Source organism: Myxocyprinus asiaticus, chromosome 14 (assembly GCF_019703515.2).
Source record: "Myxocyprinus asiaticus isolate MX2 ecotype Aquarium Trade chromosome 14, UBuf_Myxa_2, whole genome shotgun sequence".
Classification (NCBI taxonomy): domain Eukaryota; kingdom Metazoa; phylum Chordata; class Actinopteri; order Cypriniformes; family Catostomidae; genus Myxocyprinus; species Myxocyprinus asiaticus.
The window spans coordinates 8,136,847-8,150,154 of record NC_059357.1 but is presented as its reverse complement, the minus strand read 5'-3'; the positions used below and the strand labels follow the sequence as shown (position 1 = coordinate 8,150,154).

The following is a 13,308-nucleotide window of genomic DNA, read 5'->3' as shown; positions in this document are numbered from 1 at the left end:
GGTGCCCCCTTAGGGAGTTGGTGCCCAACGCAGTCTGCGTAATATCCGAATAGGGAGTGGCGCTGCTGATTACTGGCTAATGGAAACCCTGCTTCTTTCTCCAAGGTTCTGTCACAGTGTCGCTGTTTGATAGTGCACTAGCCGATGCAGAAGTTGGAGACATTGCTGCAACCCTGCAGGTAAATTTAATCCCACCAGTTACAACTGTGACTGGGGTCTAAAAGGAGTTTTTGATGTATTTTTCACAGAGTTGTCCATTGTAAATGACAGTGCAGATTTTTGCACATGTGGTGCAAATAGTTGCATGACCAGAGATATTTAATTCCACTGTGCTCCTGGAAAGATTATGTCTGTCAAAACTCTGTAAAAAGAAGCAAATAAATCCTGTCATAAAACACTTACAACTACCATATTTTGTACATAATTTGAACTGAGTTGTGCTGTGTCCATTTTCTGCTGTTCAGCTCTGTTGGTGGGGTAGGTATTGTGTGGATGATTGAAAAATACATCTGGATGAAGCATATTTTGTCCACTCATGTTTATAAAGATATTGCGATTAACCACAAAGATTTTGCTATTAATCGTGATTAAATATTTTAATCATTTGACAGCCCTACTAATAATATAATCGTTTAATTTTATATTATTGTTATTATGAGTATTATTGTGACTACTTTGAATATTACACTTTTATACTGTAGTAATATTTTTCTGGCATAATGTCTTCAATTTCACTAATCCAGTTGAATAGAGCGCTCATTTCAGCGGGACTTTTATTTTGAAAGACCTCTGAAGTTCTTCCTGTTTTTGAAGGGTTCCTTATGTCAAGCTTCCCGCGACTCGTGAGCTGAAATCTCTGAGCTGCAATGGTGAAAAAGGTCATTTGAGAGTTCACAGCCGTTTATACACTAAACACTAGGGCTGCCCCCGACCAAAGATTTCCCTAGTCGTCTAGTAGGCGTCAGTTTAAGCCATTAGTCGACTAGTCATTGCACGTTTATGATATTAATTTAATTACTTAAATATATATATTTTGGGGGGCATCAGAAAATGGTTTTAGTTCCAGGGCTGAGAAAGAATAAGTAACATTGCTAACACTGTTCTACATTACAGAGAAATACTAAACCGTAATAATGAGCCTTTAAAATATAAATCTTACAAGCGCACGCATGAAGCCAGCCGCAGTGACACCGGCAAAAGCAGTAATGATTCTGAATGTGTCGGAAAAACCAGCAAGGAGACTGTCTGAACATTTTGTTAATTTATAGAGAGAAATGCACATTAGAGTTGTGCCGATAGATGATGATCTTGGGGATCGACGATGGTCAGAGTGATCGCCAATTGCTGATGCCTTTGACGATGTCAAGACGATATTTGGCTCGTTTTCCCATGTATTAAATTATTATTATTAGGCTATTATTATTATCAAATGAATATTACAAATTATTTGCCCGTAGACACACAAACACGCACTAGAAGAAACACACTTTATTAGCCTATATTATTAAGAACAGACGACAGCCGTATATGCGCATGTATGACATGCTGATGCAGAGGCGTGCAATCTCATGGAACACACACATGTGAAAGGTTCCCACTCTTTCTATGTTTCTGTCTTTTGATCTTTTTTTGTTTTTGTTTGTTCCAGGAACAGTATCGTCTATGAGAATGCTGCAAATGACCTCAGACGACTCAGCTCAGGAGGTGTTTTGAGTTCAGTTCACTTTACTTCCACAGAGCATCTGTGATTAAAACATAATACAAAAACACCTCGAACCATGATTTATATTTCAGTGATTATTATCATCATTATAATTATTATTTTTACATTTATAATTGTTTTTATGTCTTCATTTGTGCAAGTAATTTTCCGCCTGCATGTTTAGACGGATACTTGCCTGACGGTGAATGGAAAGGTGGTTACTTATGTATATGTATATACTGTATGCCCCTGCAGATGGCACATGTACATATCTGAGATGTCTGTTCTAGATCTTTTCATCTGGAAAGCGTCACAATCTAATTAACATCTGCTAAACATCTTTAAAAGACATTCTAAATCATAAACATCTCAAAGAAACCTGCTGATTGTCTTATTGACATCCGAGACATAACTATTGACATACGTATAACAGATGAGCAAACAACGTAAAGAAAAAAAAAACGTCTTCCAGATGTAAACACACACATCATATAGATGTCTGTGTGATGCAGGTGTGGTATATCAGGGTACTCACATAAAGAATGAACAATGTGAAACATGAAACAAGATAACCCATGATTACCCTAATCCAGTGTTAAAATGTGTGCGAAAAGCACATTTGAAAAATACTTTCTAGAAAGAAAGCTAACAGGTCATGGAGGTCCAAGGCATTTTCATCATGTGTTAACATGATTTTAGCCTGATCAAATCAGGTATTATCCGGTGTATCCGGAGTTATGACTTCAAAGTTGTAAAACTTTACACAGCTATGGTTACCAAGCGATTTTTTCACATTTAAATCATGATAACACATATAATGTTCATCTCTTGTGGCTATACTTTTTAAACACTGCGTATTTTAATGTTTATGTACTGGCCCCATTCACATCCATTGTAAGTGCGATTTTTATGTTTTTTTTTTTTTTTTTTTTTTTTTTAATAAACGAGGGACGAGTCAAAATTATTCTGAAGTGGTAATCAACATTATGCCACAAATGCTGCTGATTGAGCATAACTTGTATTTAACCCGAAACATTCCTTTAAGATTTGCCCCCTGATCAACATAGAAACAAGCGGAAAATGCAGCAGAACACCGCTGATCTCTCTTACCTGACAGGCAGGTGCGACCTCATTTCAGACTTCGCATCGTGCAGACGTCTGTGTCTATTTGTGCACTTTTTGCACTTGCGCAGGAAACTAACTGAACACAATACACGCGCAATCAACACTACCGTTCGCGTGACTTCCTTGAAGGTGAATGCTTATTTTAGACACCCCTCTGTTTTTTATGATCAGTTTAAGTGTGATGTTTTTTTTACTGGCATATGACAAATAATTGTGCATTGGTATTGTCACAGATTAGCTGAAAATAGTATAAAAAACATTATGTCAAGCAAACATCAGCAGCAAAGCACAATAGAATAATTGAGAAAGAAAGCTAAACTGGTGCATAGGCTACACATGCACACACTGCCATCAAATTAATCTGGATATGTGTTTTTGATGATCACAAATGAATTGCAACACTAATTCCATTCTATTCCTTCTTTCCTGCCTCCAAAGATAATGGTGATTAATGCTAGGCTGACAAATAATTATATACAAATAAATGCATAAATCAAAATAAATGGTTCACACAATGAATGTGTAAATATTACACATATTTGCAAACATGCACCAAATGAGATCATCTGTGTCAAGTCTGAATGCTCCAAGTCAAATGGGCCTCCACAAATTCAAATCAAGTCAAATTTCTCTTTGGTGATCATCCTCGCTTAATGGTCAAACATCACTAATCCTAATGCTCACAGAGCATGGATGGTCCTGTGGAAAATAATAGCCTGTGAAAGAGGAACGGCTGAACGGATTACTTATTATTGGTTGATAAATATATGTTGTCATAAAGCCAAAGTGACTTTTGGACCGCCACTTGTAGCCAGTATAAGCATGTATGAATCATAGGCAAACACTGGTCAGTAATTGTGCCTTTTAAAGGCATATTCTGGGTTAACACAAATTACGCTCAATGGACAGCATTTGTGGCATAATGTTGATTACCACAAAAAATAATTTTGACTTACCCTCCTTTTCTTAAAATAAAAAAAATAAAAAAATCTGGGTTCCACTTGCAATGGAAGTGAATGGGGCCAATCCATAAACGTTAAAATACTCACTGATTTAAAATTATAGCCACAAAATAAAAACAATATGAGTGTTAACATGAATTTAGAGTGATAAAATCACTTACTAACTACAGAATGTGTAAAGTTATAGCCAATTTTACAACTTTGTTGCCATGACGATGTAATGTCAACAAACCCTAAAATGACTGTAAAAATGACTTTAACAACTTTACAGCTCAAAACATACATGAGTTTCAACAGAAGAATTAATGTAAGTGCTTTTATAATATTATAAGATTCACATTTCCGTGTTTAAACCCTCCAAAAATTGGCCCCATTCACTTCCATTGTAAGTGCCTCACTGTAACCCATATTTTGGCTTTTTTTTTTTTTTTTAAAGAAAAGGAGTGACGAGTCGAAATTACTTTTTGTTGTAATCAACATTATGCCACAAATGCTGCTGATTGAGTTTAACTTTAACAATAATCTAATTAATCAATTATGAAATGTCTAGAATAAGCAATAATTACAGTCAACCAATGAAAACACAAGAATGTATTCCTTTGCTCTCCTGTAACTGCCTGAAGACACAAATACTTAATTCATGTAAACAACCACAACATTCCTGCTGTACAGTTACAGCAGTCATGTAACGGTACAAACCAGCAGAGGGTGCCAAGCACCTTGTGATGCACACTGGAAAAAGAAAACCAGTGCACAAACACATGACAGTAATTTCGAAGTGAAGTCAAAGAGCTGGATTAGCTGGTTTAATTGCATTTGATTACAGCTGGAACTAAACTCTGCAGGAATGCATTCCAATCCTACAAACTGTGATCTTCATTTCAATATTTAATTAATGTTGTACTGCACTAATGTCAGTCATTGTTGTTTAGCAATAACCTCAATACACATTTTATGAAAAAGAAAATATATGATCATAAAACAAAATTAAAAAAACTAAGTAACCATTAGAGAACGTTCTGTATAAGTTCTAATAGGTTATCACACAAAATCCTCCCTACAATGTTCTGTTAGTTTATGGTTTTAAAAATAAAACCTAAAAATAACCCCTAGCTAACGTTCTATTTAAGGTCTTATTAGGCTGTCACACACAAACCTCCCTACAATGTTCTGAAGGATAGTTTATGGTTTAAAAAAACAAAAACAAACCCTAAACATATGTTTCTAGAATATAAGGAATTTGTTAGCAAAAAATAACCAAATGGGAACCCATACATCAAATGTTAGGGTAACGTCCTGCGTTTGCTGAGAACGTACGTCAAAGGCACCTGTGCCAGAATACATCAAATAGTGGTTTAAATAGATTTGAAAAGACTGATGGTTGAAGTACATTTTTAAAAAGGTTGATAGTGCAAAACCATTTCAACAATGTAATGCAAAAGCAATATTGCCATTTTCTCACTTTAAGGGACATGAGGATGGCCAAATAATGTTAGTTTCATGGTTACATAGAGGAATTGTTCAGTCTGGCAAATGTCCTGTGAACAGACCATAAAAGTCTAATCAGAAACTAAACGTGTAAGATGCCTGTAATCTCAGAACTTTGTAGGTGGAGGTAGGAAAGCTGGAATTATATAGATTTAGTGTGTGCATTATCCTTTTAGAACACAGAAATTTGATAAATAGTGGTGGATTTGATTTGTGCCACTGCATGTTTACACCACACCCTAAATTTGCCTTACATTCCAGCAGCAAAAAAGTAAATGGTTCAAAAAATTTATGAAAGAGAGCACTTGGGGTTCAGCCCAAAATGTAAAATTTTGTCTCATCTGAACATGGGGGATTCCGATACCATGTGGCACTTTTTGGACTGAAATCCAAGTGCTGTATTTGGAGAAAACTAAACACAGCACACCACCCTGAAAATACCATACCTACTGTAAAGCATGGTGATGGCAACATTATATTGTGAGGTAGTTTCTCTTCAACCCCAAATTCTCAAGGAACATCTGTAGCCCCAGGTGGTTCACCTTTCAGCATGAGAAAGGCTCTAAACCTGTTGCCAAAAAATACAATGCAGTGGCTTAAGTATAGGTAGGTCAGAGCCCTGACCTAAATCCAACAGAAAACCTGTGGATGGACTTAAGAGCACTCAAGTCCATCTCCGCTCATCCCACAATTTGACTGAACTCTTAACAATTCTGCAAGGAAAAATTGGGAAGTATTCCCCAATTTAGCAGCATGAAGCAAGTAGAGACAGAACCCAACAGACTGATGGCTGTCATTAAAGTAAAAGGTAGCTCTACAAACTATTAAATCCAGGGGTATGATCACTTTTCAAACCCCGTTATTCTAGTTTTGGCATCTTTTGGAACTATTGCCTCCCCCTCCCAAGTACACTGGCGAATGTCTACATGGGGTTAAAATGTGCATGTATGTAGCCTACAGGGCAAGTGTTATCTTGCTAACGGTCCACTTCTTGGACACAATTTTCATTAAATATACAAGCTATAAATATGCATGCAAGCAACACAACACTACTTTGCCCTTTCAAACTGCAATAAATGCATCAGAATGAATTAATTCTCTAGGTGCGCTTAAGAAATGACTTATCTGAAAACTCCAGTTAAAATGAACATACAGAGACAAGACCAGTTTTTAATATTTTTATTTGAGGAATCAGGACCATGCAGTGGCCTCAACAGGCCCTTGACATTTACCAGGTGTAGATCCTTCTTGGTTACCTCTACACAGTACAAAATAACTTACTGAAAACAATAACACTAACAAAAAGGAATTAATAAAAACAAAACCCTGCACAGCAGACTCCGGGACTCTATAGAGGAATGCATGTTCTTTAAATCCTGTTTCATAGAAAGTTACATAACCCTTAATAAACAGAACAATCATAAAGATAAAGGGAGGCAAATGAGATTTAATTTACTGTGGGAAGGCAGGAGGGGGCATGGGAAAGGGCATAGACTGGGGCATCTGTTGGGGGTTAAAGGGGAACTGTGGGGGGTGGCTCATACCATTCTGAACACCCCCTTGGTTGGCACCAAATTGCTGGTTCTGATAACTTTGGCTTCCATAGCCACCAGCCTGGTTGCCACTGAAGTTAGACTGTCCGTTATTGCTGTATCCACTGTTATAGCTATTACCACCGTTACCACTGCTATTGTAGCCGCTTGATCCGTTTTGAGTCTTGTTTCCAAATACCTTCTTTTGTCCATAAGAGTCTCCATTGCGGCTGTCCTGACCATAGCTATTGAAATCCCGTCTGCCACCAGAGTGGCGGTCCCGACGGTCATCCCTAAAACCACCGCGACCTCCCCTTGAACGACCTGCAAAAAAATATTTTTGTAAAATAAATAGAAGTGGCGAATCATCAAATCCAACTGTTCAGACTAAAACATTTCCAAGGATCACACTTTAAAACATACATGTGAAAGTAAAAGTCTACAACCTAAGCATAGACAGGAACACACACACACACCCCTAGTCGTTCCAGACTACAAACAACTAAGTCATCAAAAATAAAAAATAAACTATCAATATATGAATAAGGGCTAGAAGAATGTCCCACATGAGGTTATGAAGAGATTAAGGACAAAACTGGCTGCAAATAAAGCTCAGTTCTTGTATCTCACCAATTGGATTTACCTCCTCTGTCTTCAGCCATCTGGATGAGTTTGGGGTTGATGGCTTGATTCGCCTCACGGAGGACTGAGACCAGGTCGTGTGCTTGTTTCATGTTGTTGGGTGTAAAGAAAGTGTATGCCGTTCCAGTTTTCTGACTTCGAGCCGTACGGCCAATACGGTGAATGTAGTCCTCGGAATTGTTGGGGTAGTCATAGTTAATGACAAATTTGACGTCTTCAACATCTGTTTAAAAATAAATGGACGTGCCATGGCAGGGATAGGAGTGCGGGATGCACGCCACACCACAGCAGCAAGGACAGGAACAAAAGTTAGCAAGGGAAGCACTCAATTGCAAGATATCTACTTACCAAGCTGAGGAAAAGATGGTTAAATCAAGACGTTTAGGATAATTAATCACCAGGAATGATCCAAAAATTGTAGTCTACAATAAGTCCATTCTTACAACCAATCAAAATGTGATGACCATCTAAGGAGTTCCTCAGTTAGCAATAGTCAACACAAACTGCTGCATCTTGCCAAGATAAAACAATATGAACTTGCTTCATTTATATATATTTAAAAAAAAATAAAAAAATAAAAATAAAAAAAAAAGCCATTCAAGGCTCAAATTTGATTCTACAAGTGGCAATTTTTCAACAAACCCGGTGCTCACTTGAAAAAAAAAAAAAAAATGATTCTCTTTGGCAGGACTCGACATGACTGAAGCCAGCAAAGGAGGGAACACATCGACCAGCCGGGTAATCGCATTCAGTGCGGAGGCATGGAGATAAAAGCATCTGCTCTCGTTAAAAAAGGCCAACTTTTGAAAGCACTTCCCCACTAACAGGGTTCCCACCATTTTTGTCCAATGTATTTCCATGACTCTTCCTGGGGAGCATTCTTTCCATTTCTATTGTCTGTAAAGCTGCATTGGAACATTATGTACTGGAAAAGTGTTATTTATATAACCCTGAATTGAACATTGATTTAAATAAGAACTAAAATCAATATTAAAAAGAATAGCGCAAAAAAAAAAGAAAATAAAAAAAAAAGGAATTTCTAGTTGACAATTTTAGAGCGGAGCATAACTACAAAATGTCCTGATATATTCAGGCTTTTCATGACCATGGGAACCCTGCATAAGGAAACCTCAGCTAACAGTCCAACCAATGACAGACTTATACCATCACCGTAGACATCAAAAACTCTTGGCTGGGAAAATGCAAATTCAACCATTCGAGTTGTGGCGCGAGAGCAGAAGCGAGCAGGATGCAGTGCGACCACCCTGCGGTGCCACACTCCTCCGTAGTATGCAGTCACACTAGGTGCCTCTCAGACTCGGCCCAATCACAGAGCTCCAATCACCTCTGAATGCAATTTGATTGGCTGGCAGACAGGCAGAACTCCACAGAGGAGCTCCTTACCCCCTCCGGTGAACCTGGACGTGTCATGCCAAGCTCCTGCCTCCAAGACTGCACCTTCAGGTGAGGGGGAGCTCAGAAAGCACAGCAGTTAAAAACAATACTTCATAGAACACCACAACATTCTACACTATATACAATAATGATAGAACTCAGAATAAAGGAATAACAAACCTAGTCCTCTGGAAGCAACATCGGTGGCGATGAGAATGGGGGCTTTGCCAAATTTAAATTCTGTTTAGAAGAGAAACCATGTTTTAAAAATAACATGACTGATTTAACTGTTGTATAAAAGTTTTATCCAGCCCAGACACATACCATTTAGGACCCAGTCCCTCTCCTGTTGGCTTTTGTCTCCATGTATACCCATTGCAGGCCACCTGCAAGACAGAAAATTAAAATAAAGTTCTCTGCATTTGGCATCCACACGAAGCAATAATGAGCGAAGTAGGTCATCCTACCCATCCCTGCGCATCCTCCTGGTCAGATCATCACACCTTCTCTTAGTCTCTACAAAGATTATGGTCTTGTTCTCCTTCTCGCTCATGATTTCCTCCAACAGGCGTAACAGTCTGGTTGTTCATAAACGTTTTATTATACATGCCTCTAAAAAGTCAATTCATTATCATGACAGGACACTTAGAACAACTATGAAAGACTCGCAGTACTCACTTATCCTCTTTTTCTCCATCATTGCAGACATCCACAATCTGCAGGATATTGTGGTTGGCGCTGAGCTGAAGAGCTCCAACATTGATCTGTACATACTCTTTAAGAAAGTCCTCAGCTAACTGCCTAACCTCTTTAGGCCAGGTAGCACTCCACATCAGAGTCTGTCGGTCAGGCTATAAAGGGAACAAATAAGAGGCAAGATTTAAAGAAATAAAAGCTAGAGTTACTGGATGACCAAATCCAACATATTCAAGAACTCCTATGCGTTCATTCACGACACTGAATACGTACTCTAATTTGGTCCAAAATTTTTCGAATCTGGGGTTCAAACCCCATGTCCAGCATCCTGTCCGCCTCGTCTAATACAAGGTATGTGCACCTGCGCAGATTTGTCTTTCCAACCTCCAGAAAATCGATAAGTCTGCCAGGGGTGGCGATGCAGATCTCGACTCCTAAGAACAGTAATAGGAAAATTAGGTTAGATGTACACATACGTTTACACAAGAGATGCAAAAGTATTCTGAAAGCTTAATTTCACACATACCCCTTTCCAGGTCCCGGATCTGTGGTCCTTTGGGAGCTCCTCCATAGATACAGGTGGACTTGAGACGAGATGCTTTGCCGTACTCTGCTGCCACCTGCTGGACCTGCTGTGCCAGTTCACGGGTAGGAGCCAACACCAAACACTAGAGGGAGAGAAACACCCGGTTAACACACTGATTTAAACAATTGCTCAAAATCATCTTGTTACTCATACTTGACAAAAGTCTGGACTTACAATGGGGCCGTCTCCATGTTCCAGGAATGGTTGGTGGTTTATATGAACGACAGCGGGGAGCAAATACTATAGACAAAAGGAAACGCATTAAAACCAGATAAAGACCATTAAAATTGAGAAAAATAAATGAAAAAAAATAAATAAAATAAAATAATAAAAAAAAAACAGATGGTGGTTCATACCGAGAGGGTTTTTCCAGATCCTGTCTGTGCAATGCCGACCATATCTTTGCCACTCAGTGCCACTGGCCACCCCTGAGCCTGAATGGGCGTTGGATCAGTCCAGTTCTGTTTATCGATCACGTCCATCACATAGTCTGTAAAAGAATCAAATGCTTACTTTAAACTCATTGTCAAACATTCAATTATTTGAAAAAATATTTGTATGAACTTACTTGGGAAGTTTGCTTCATGGAACTTCATAATGGGCTTGGGACAGTCTCTACCCTTCACCGTAATCTCTTTGCTTCTCCTGTAGTGCTCAACATCTTGCTGTAATACAGAAAACATCTCGGATATAAAATAAATAAATAAAAAACAGGCCAAGTTCATATCCTTTCCATGACAAATTACTGACATATGCACGTTTACTTACAGTTGACCTCCGTGAAACCTCGTGGTGCTCTTGGTAGAAGTTTTTCTCAAACTTGGGCAGTTCGTCCACGTTCCAGTGTTTTTTCCGCAGCCGATCGCCTGGATTCCCAAACTTCTTCGGTGGGGGAGGTCCATTTCGACTGCCTCCAAAACGTGGGGGACCACTGCTGTAACTGCTAGGATATTTAAAAGAAAATTAGGTTTAAATAAATGCACACATTAGAAAATACCAGCAAATGGGCCCTCTGTATATGCTGGGGTTACATCACATCCAATAACTCAAAACACAATAGACCTTATTCACAGTAGTGCCGTCGGTAACACTTTACAATAAGGTTCCATTAGTTATCATGAACTAACAATGAACAACATATTTTTTACAAGTGTTGTTCATTGTTAGTTCATGTTAACTAATGGAACCTTATTGTAAAGTGTTCCCACGCTAACTGTAATAAGCCATCAAAAAGCTCTTAGACCACATCTAATTTTCCACATCGAACTCTTGTTATGTGAAGTTTTGTCTACTGAAATTTCTTGGAAATATGTCAAATGTTTTGTCAGCGGAACGACCCAAAAACACTTTAAACTGTACAACCCATTAAAGAGACTGTATGTGTATTCCTTACAGCCTCGTTGTAATTCCTATCAAAATTCAGAGATGGCGCTGGAGTCAATGAGGGCGATGGACTGTTTTATAATATTCGTACATAAAGTACAGGCGTGGTACCATGGTTATCTAATGGCATCACACGGAAATACCATGGTACTTCGCAAAAATACTAACCACAACCATGTATAAATTGTATTTGCATGGTTCACCGAGGTACTTCCAAACAATACTAAAAAGGTAAAAGAATGGCACGAGTTCAAAAAATACAAAGGGTAATACCGTGGTGCTTGGTTAAAAGCATTTCTTCCCAGACAATAGCAATGGAAACTGACCATGTAGGGAAAGCAAAAGCCTTGAATAATAGATGAAAGCAGCGCAGCTTTCAGCTCGCATCGTGTTGAGTTTTACTGCGCCACGTTTTAAAGCCGCTGCCATTTTATTTCTTACCGGCAGGAGACAAAGAGGGGAAAAAACGTCCGGCATTTTACATCAGCAGAGCCACATGGTTGGCCGAGGCCTTTAAATAAAAAAAAATAAAAAAAACAGACTACATTCATATGTATAAAACGACAACGCATTTCCAACGTTAAAAAAACATTTTCTAAACGTTAACTCAATACACGCCATTTTCTTTTTTTCGATCGATGACAGCTATATACCCGAATCCTCCGATTAACCAGGAAAACACAAATAAAAACGATCCAATTCGACTCCACAGCGACGTGCATTATCTATTACGATAAATACATAATAAAATAAAAATAGAGTAATCAAAATGGATTAAGCATTTAATGTTCACAAATCATTTGTTACTCGACAATTTTTACATTATCTTACCCTCTGTCACGACCGCGGTCTCTGTCTGAATATCCTGGCATCTTGTAACCGAAGATTAGAAGTTAAAAAAATAAATTACTCGGACGTTAACGGTGATGCGGTATAATGGTGCTCGAGAACGCCGGGTACAACGAGTTCTCGCCGGGTTTTATAGCAAGATGACGCGGCTTCCGGAAAACCATTGATGTCATTCAGATGGTAACACCTCGGTTGCCGAAATCTCGCGAGAGTCTTATTAGCTGATACCAAGGTTAGATTTAGGGTTAGATTCAGTTATAGGCTTGATGTTAGGGTTAGTTTAAGTGGTATGGTCAGGTGTAGGGTTTCTGTGGGACTCGAAATAAACACAGTGTGTGAACGTCGCATGCGGCTCTCGCGAGACTTCCGGCAACCAGGGTGTTTGTTACCTTCTAGACACGACCCCGATGTTCAGACAGCACTTTTTCATCACTAAGCATGCGCACACTTGTAAATACTACTTGTTTATCAAAGGAGACATTTTGTCTTTAAATATAAGGGTGAAAGTACCAACTAAATCGCCTAACATATACTACACGACATTTTATATGTGTTATATTTTAAATGTATACAACAAATCTCCTATGTTACTTCCACAGCAGTAAGATAATCATTGTAATCATTAAGTACCATGATATTAGCACATGATGCCATCAACTGCCATAGTGCTTTTTGTCGATAAAACCTTTCGATTCGATGCTTAAATGCAAAATATTGGGCTAGTAGACAAATATAAATTGAGCAAAAGTGTTTAAGGAATAGTTCACCCAAAAATCACAATTCTCTCATCATTTCCCTGATAATACACGTACATCGCCCAGACATCTATTGATGTGAAAGTTTATATCTGTAAGACGTATGTTTTTATTATGTATTTATTTATTTACTTACGTTGTTTGCTCAGCAGATGTCTTCGAGACGTTTATTATTTAGAATATTTGTAAATCT

At 38.4% G+C, this 13,308-nt stretch overlaps 1 protein-coding gene across 4 annotated transcripts; it reads right to left on the bottom strand.

Annotated features, from left to right (window-relative positions):
• Nucleotides 1-6,441: 6,441 nt before the first annotated feature.
• On the bottom strand, nt 6,442-12,509 carry ddx5 (DEAD (Asp-Glu-Ala-Asp) box helicase 5). Of its 4 annotated transcripts, none has more exons than XM_051717729.1 (13): nt 12,343-12,508; nt 10,897-11,071; nt 10,697-10,793; nt 10,485-10,618; nt 10,303-10,368; nt 10,069-10,210; nt 9,816-9,976; nt 9,525-9,697; nt 9,314-9,424; nt 9,171-9,232; nt 9,027-9,086; nt 7,453-7,674; nt 6,442-7,133 (listed from the first exon to the last, which is right to left on the bottom strand). In XM_051717729.1, exons 1-13 carry the CDS (start codon nt 12,381-12,383, stop codon nt 6,730-6,732), a joined length of 1,848 nt encoding a protein of 615 aa, XP_051573689.1. In that variant the 5' UTR covers nt 12,384-12,508; the 3' UTR covers nt 6,442-6,729. The 4 variants fall into 4 exon arrangements, with proteins under 4 accessions (XP_051573689.1, XP_051573690.1, XP_051573691.1 ...); XM_051717730.1 differs by having other exon boundaries at nt 10,897-11,068; nt 12,343-12,502; XM_051717731.1 differs by having other exon boundaries at nt 6,960-7,133; nt 7,440-7,674; nt 12,343-12,509.
• Between the last annotated feature and the right edge of the window lie 799 nt (nt 12,510-13,308).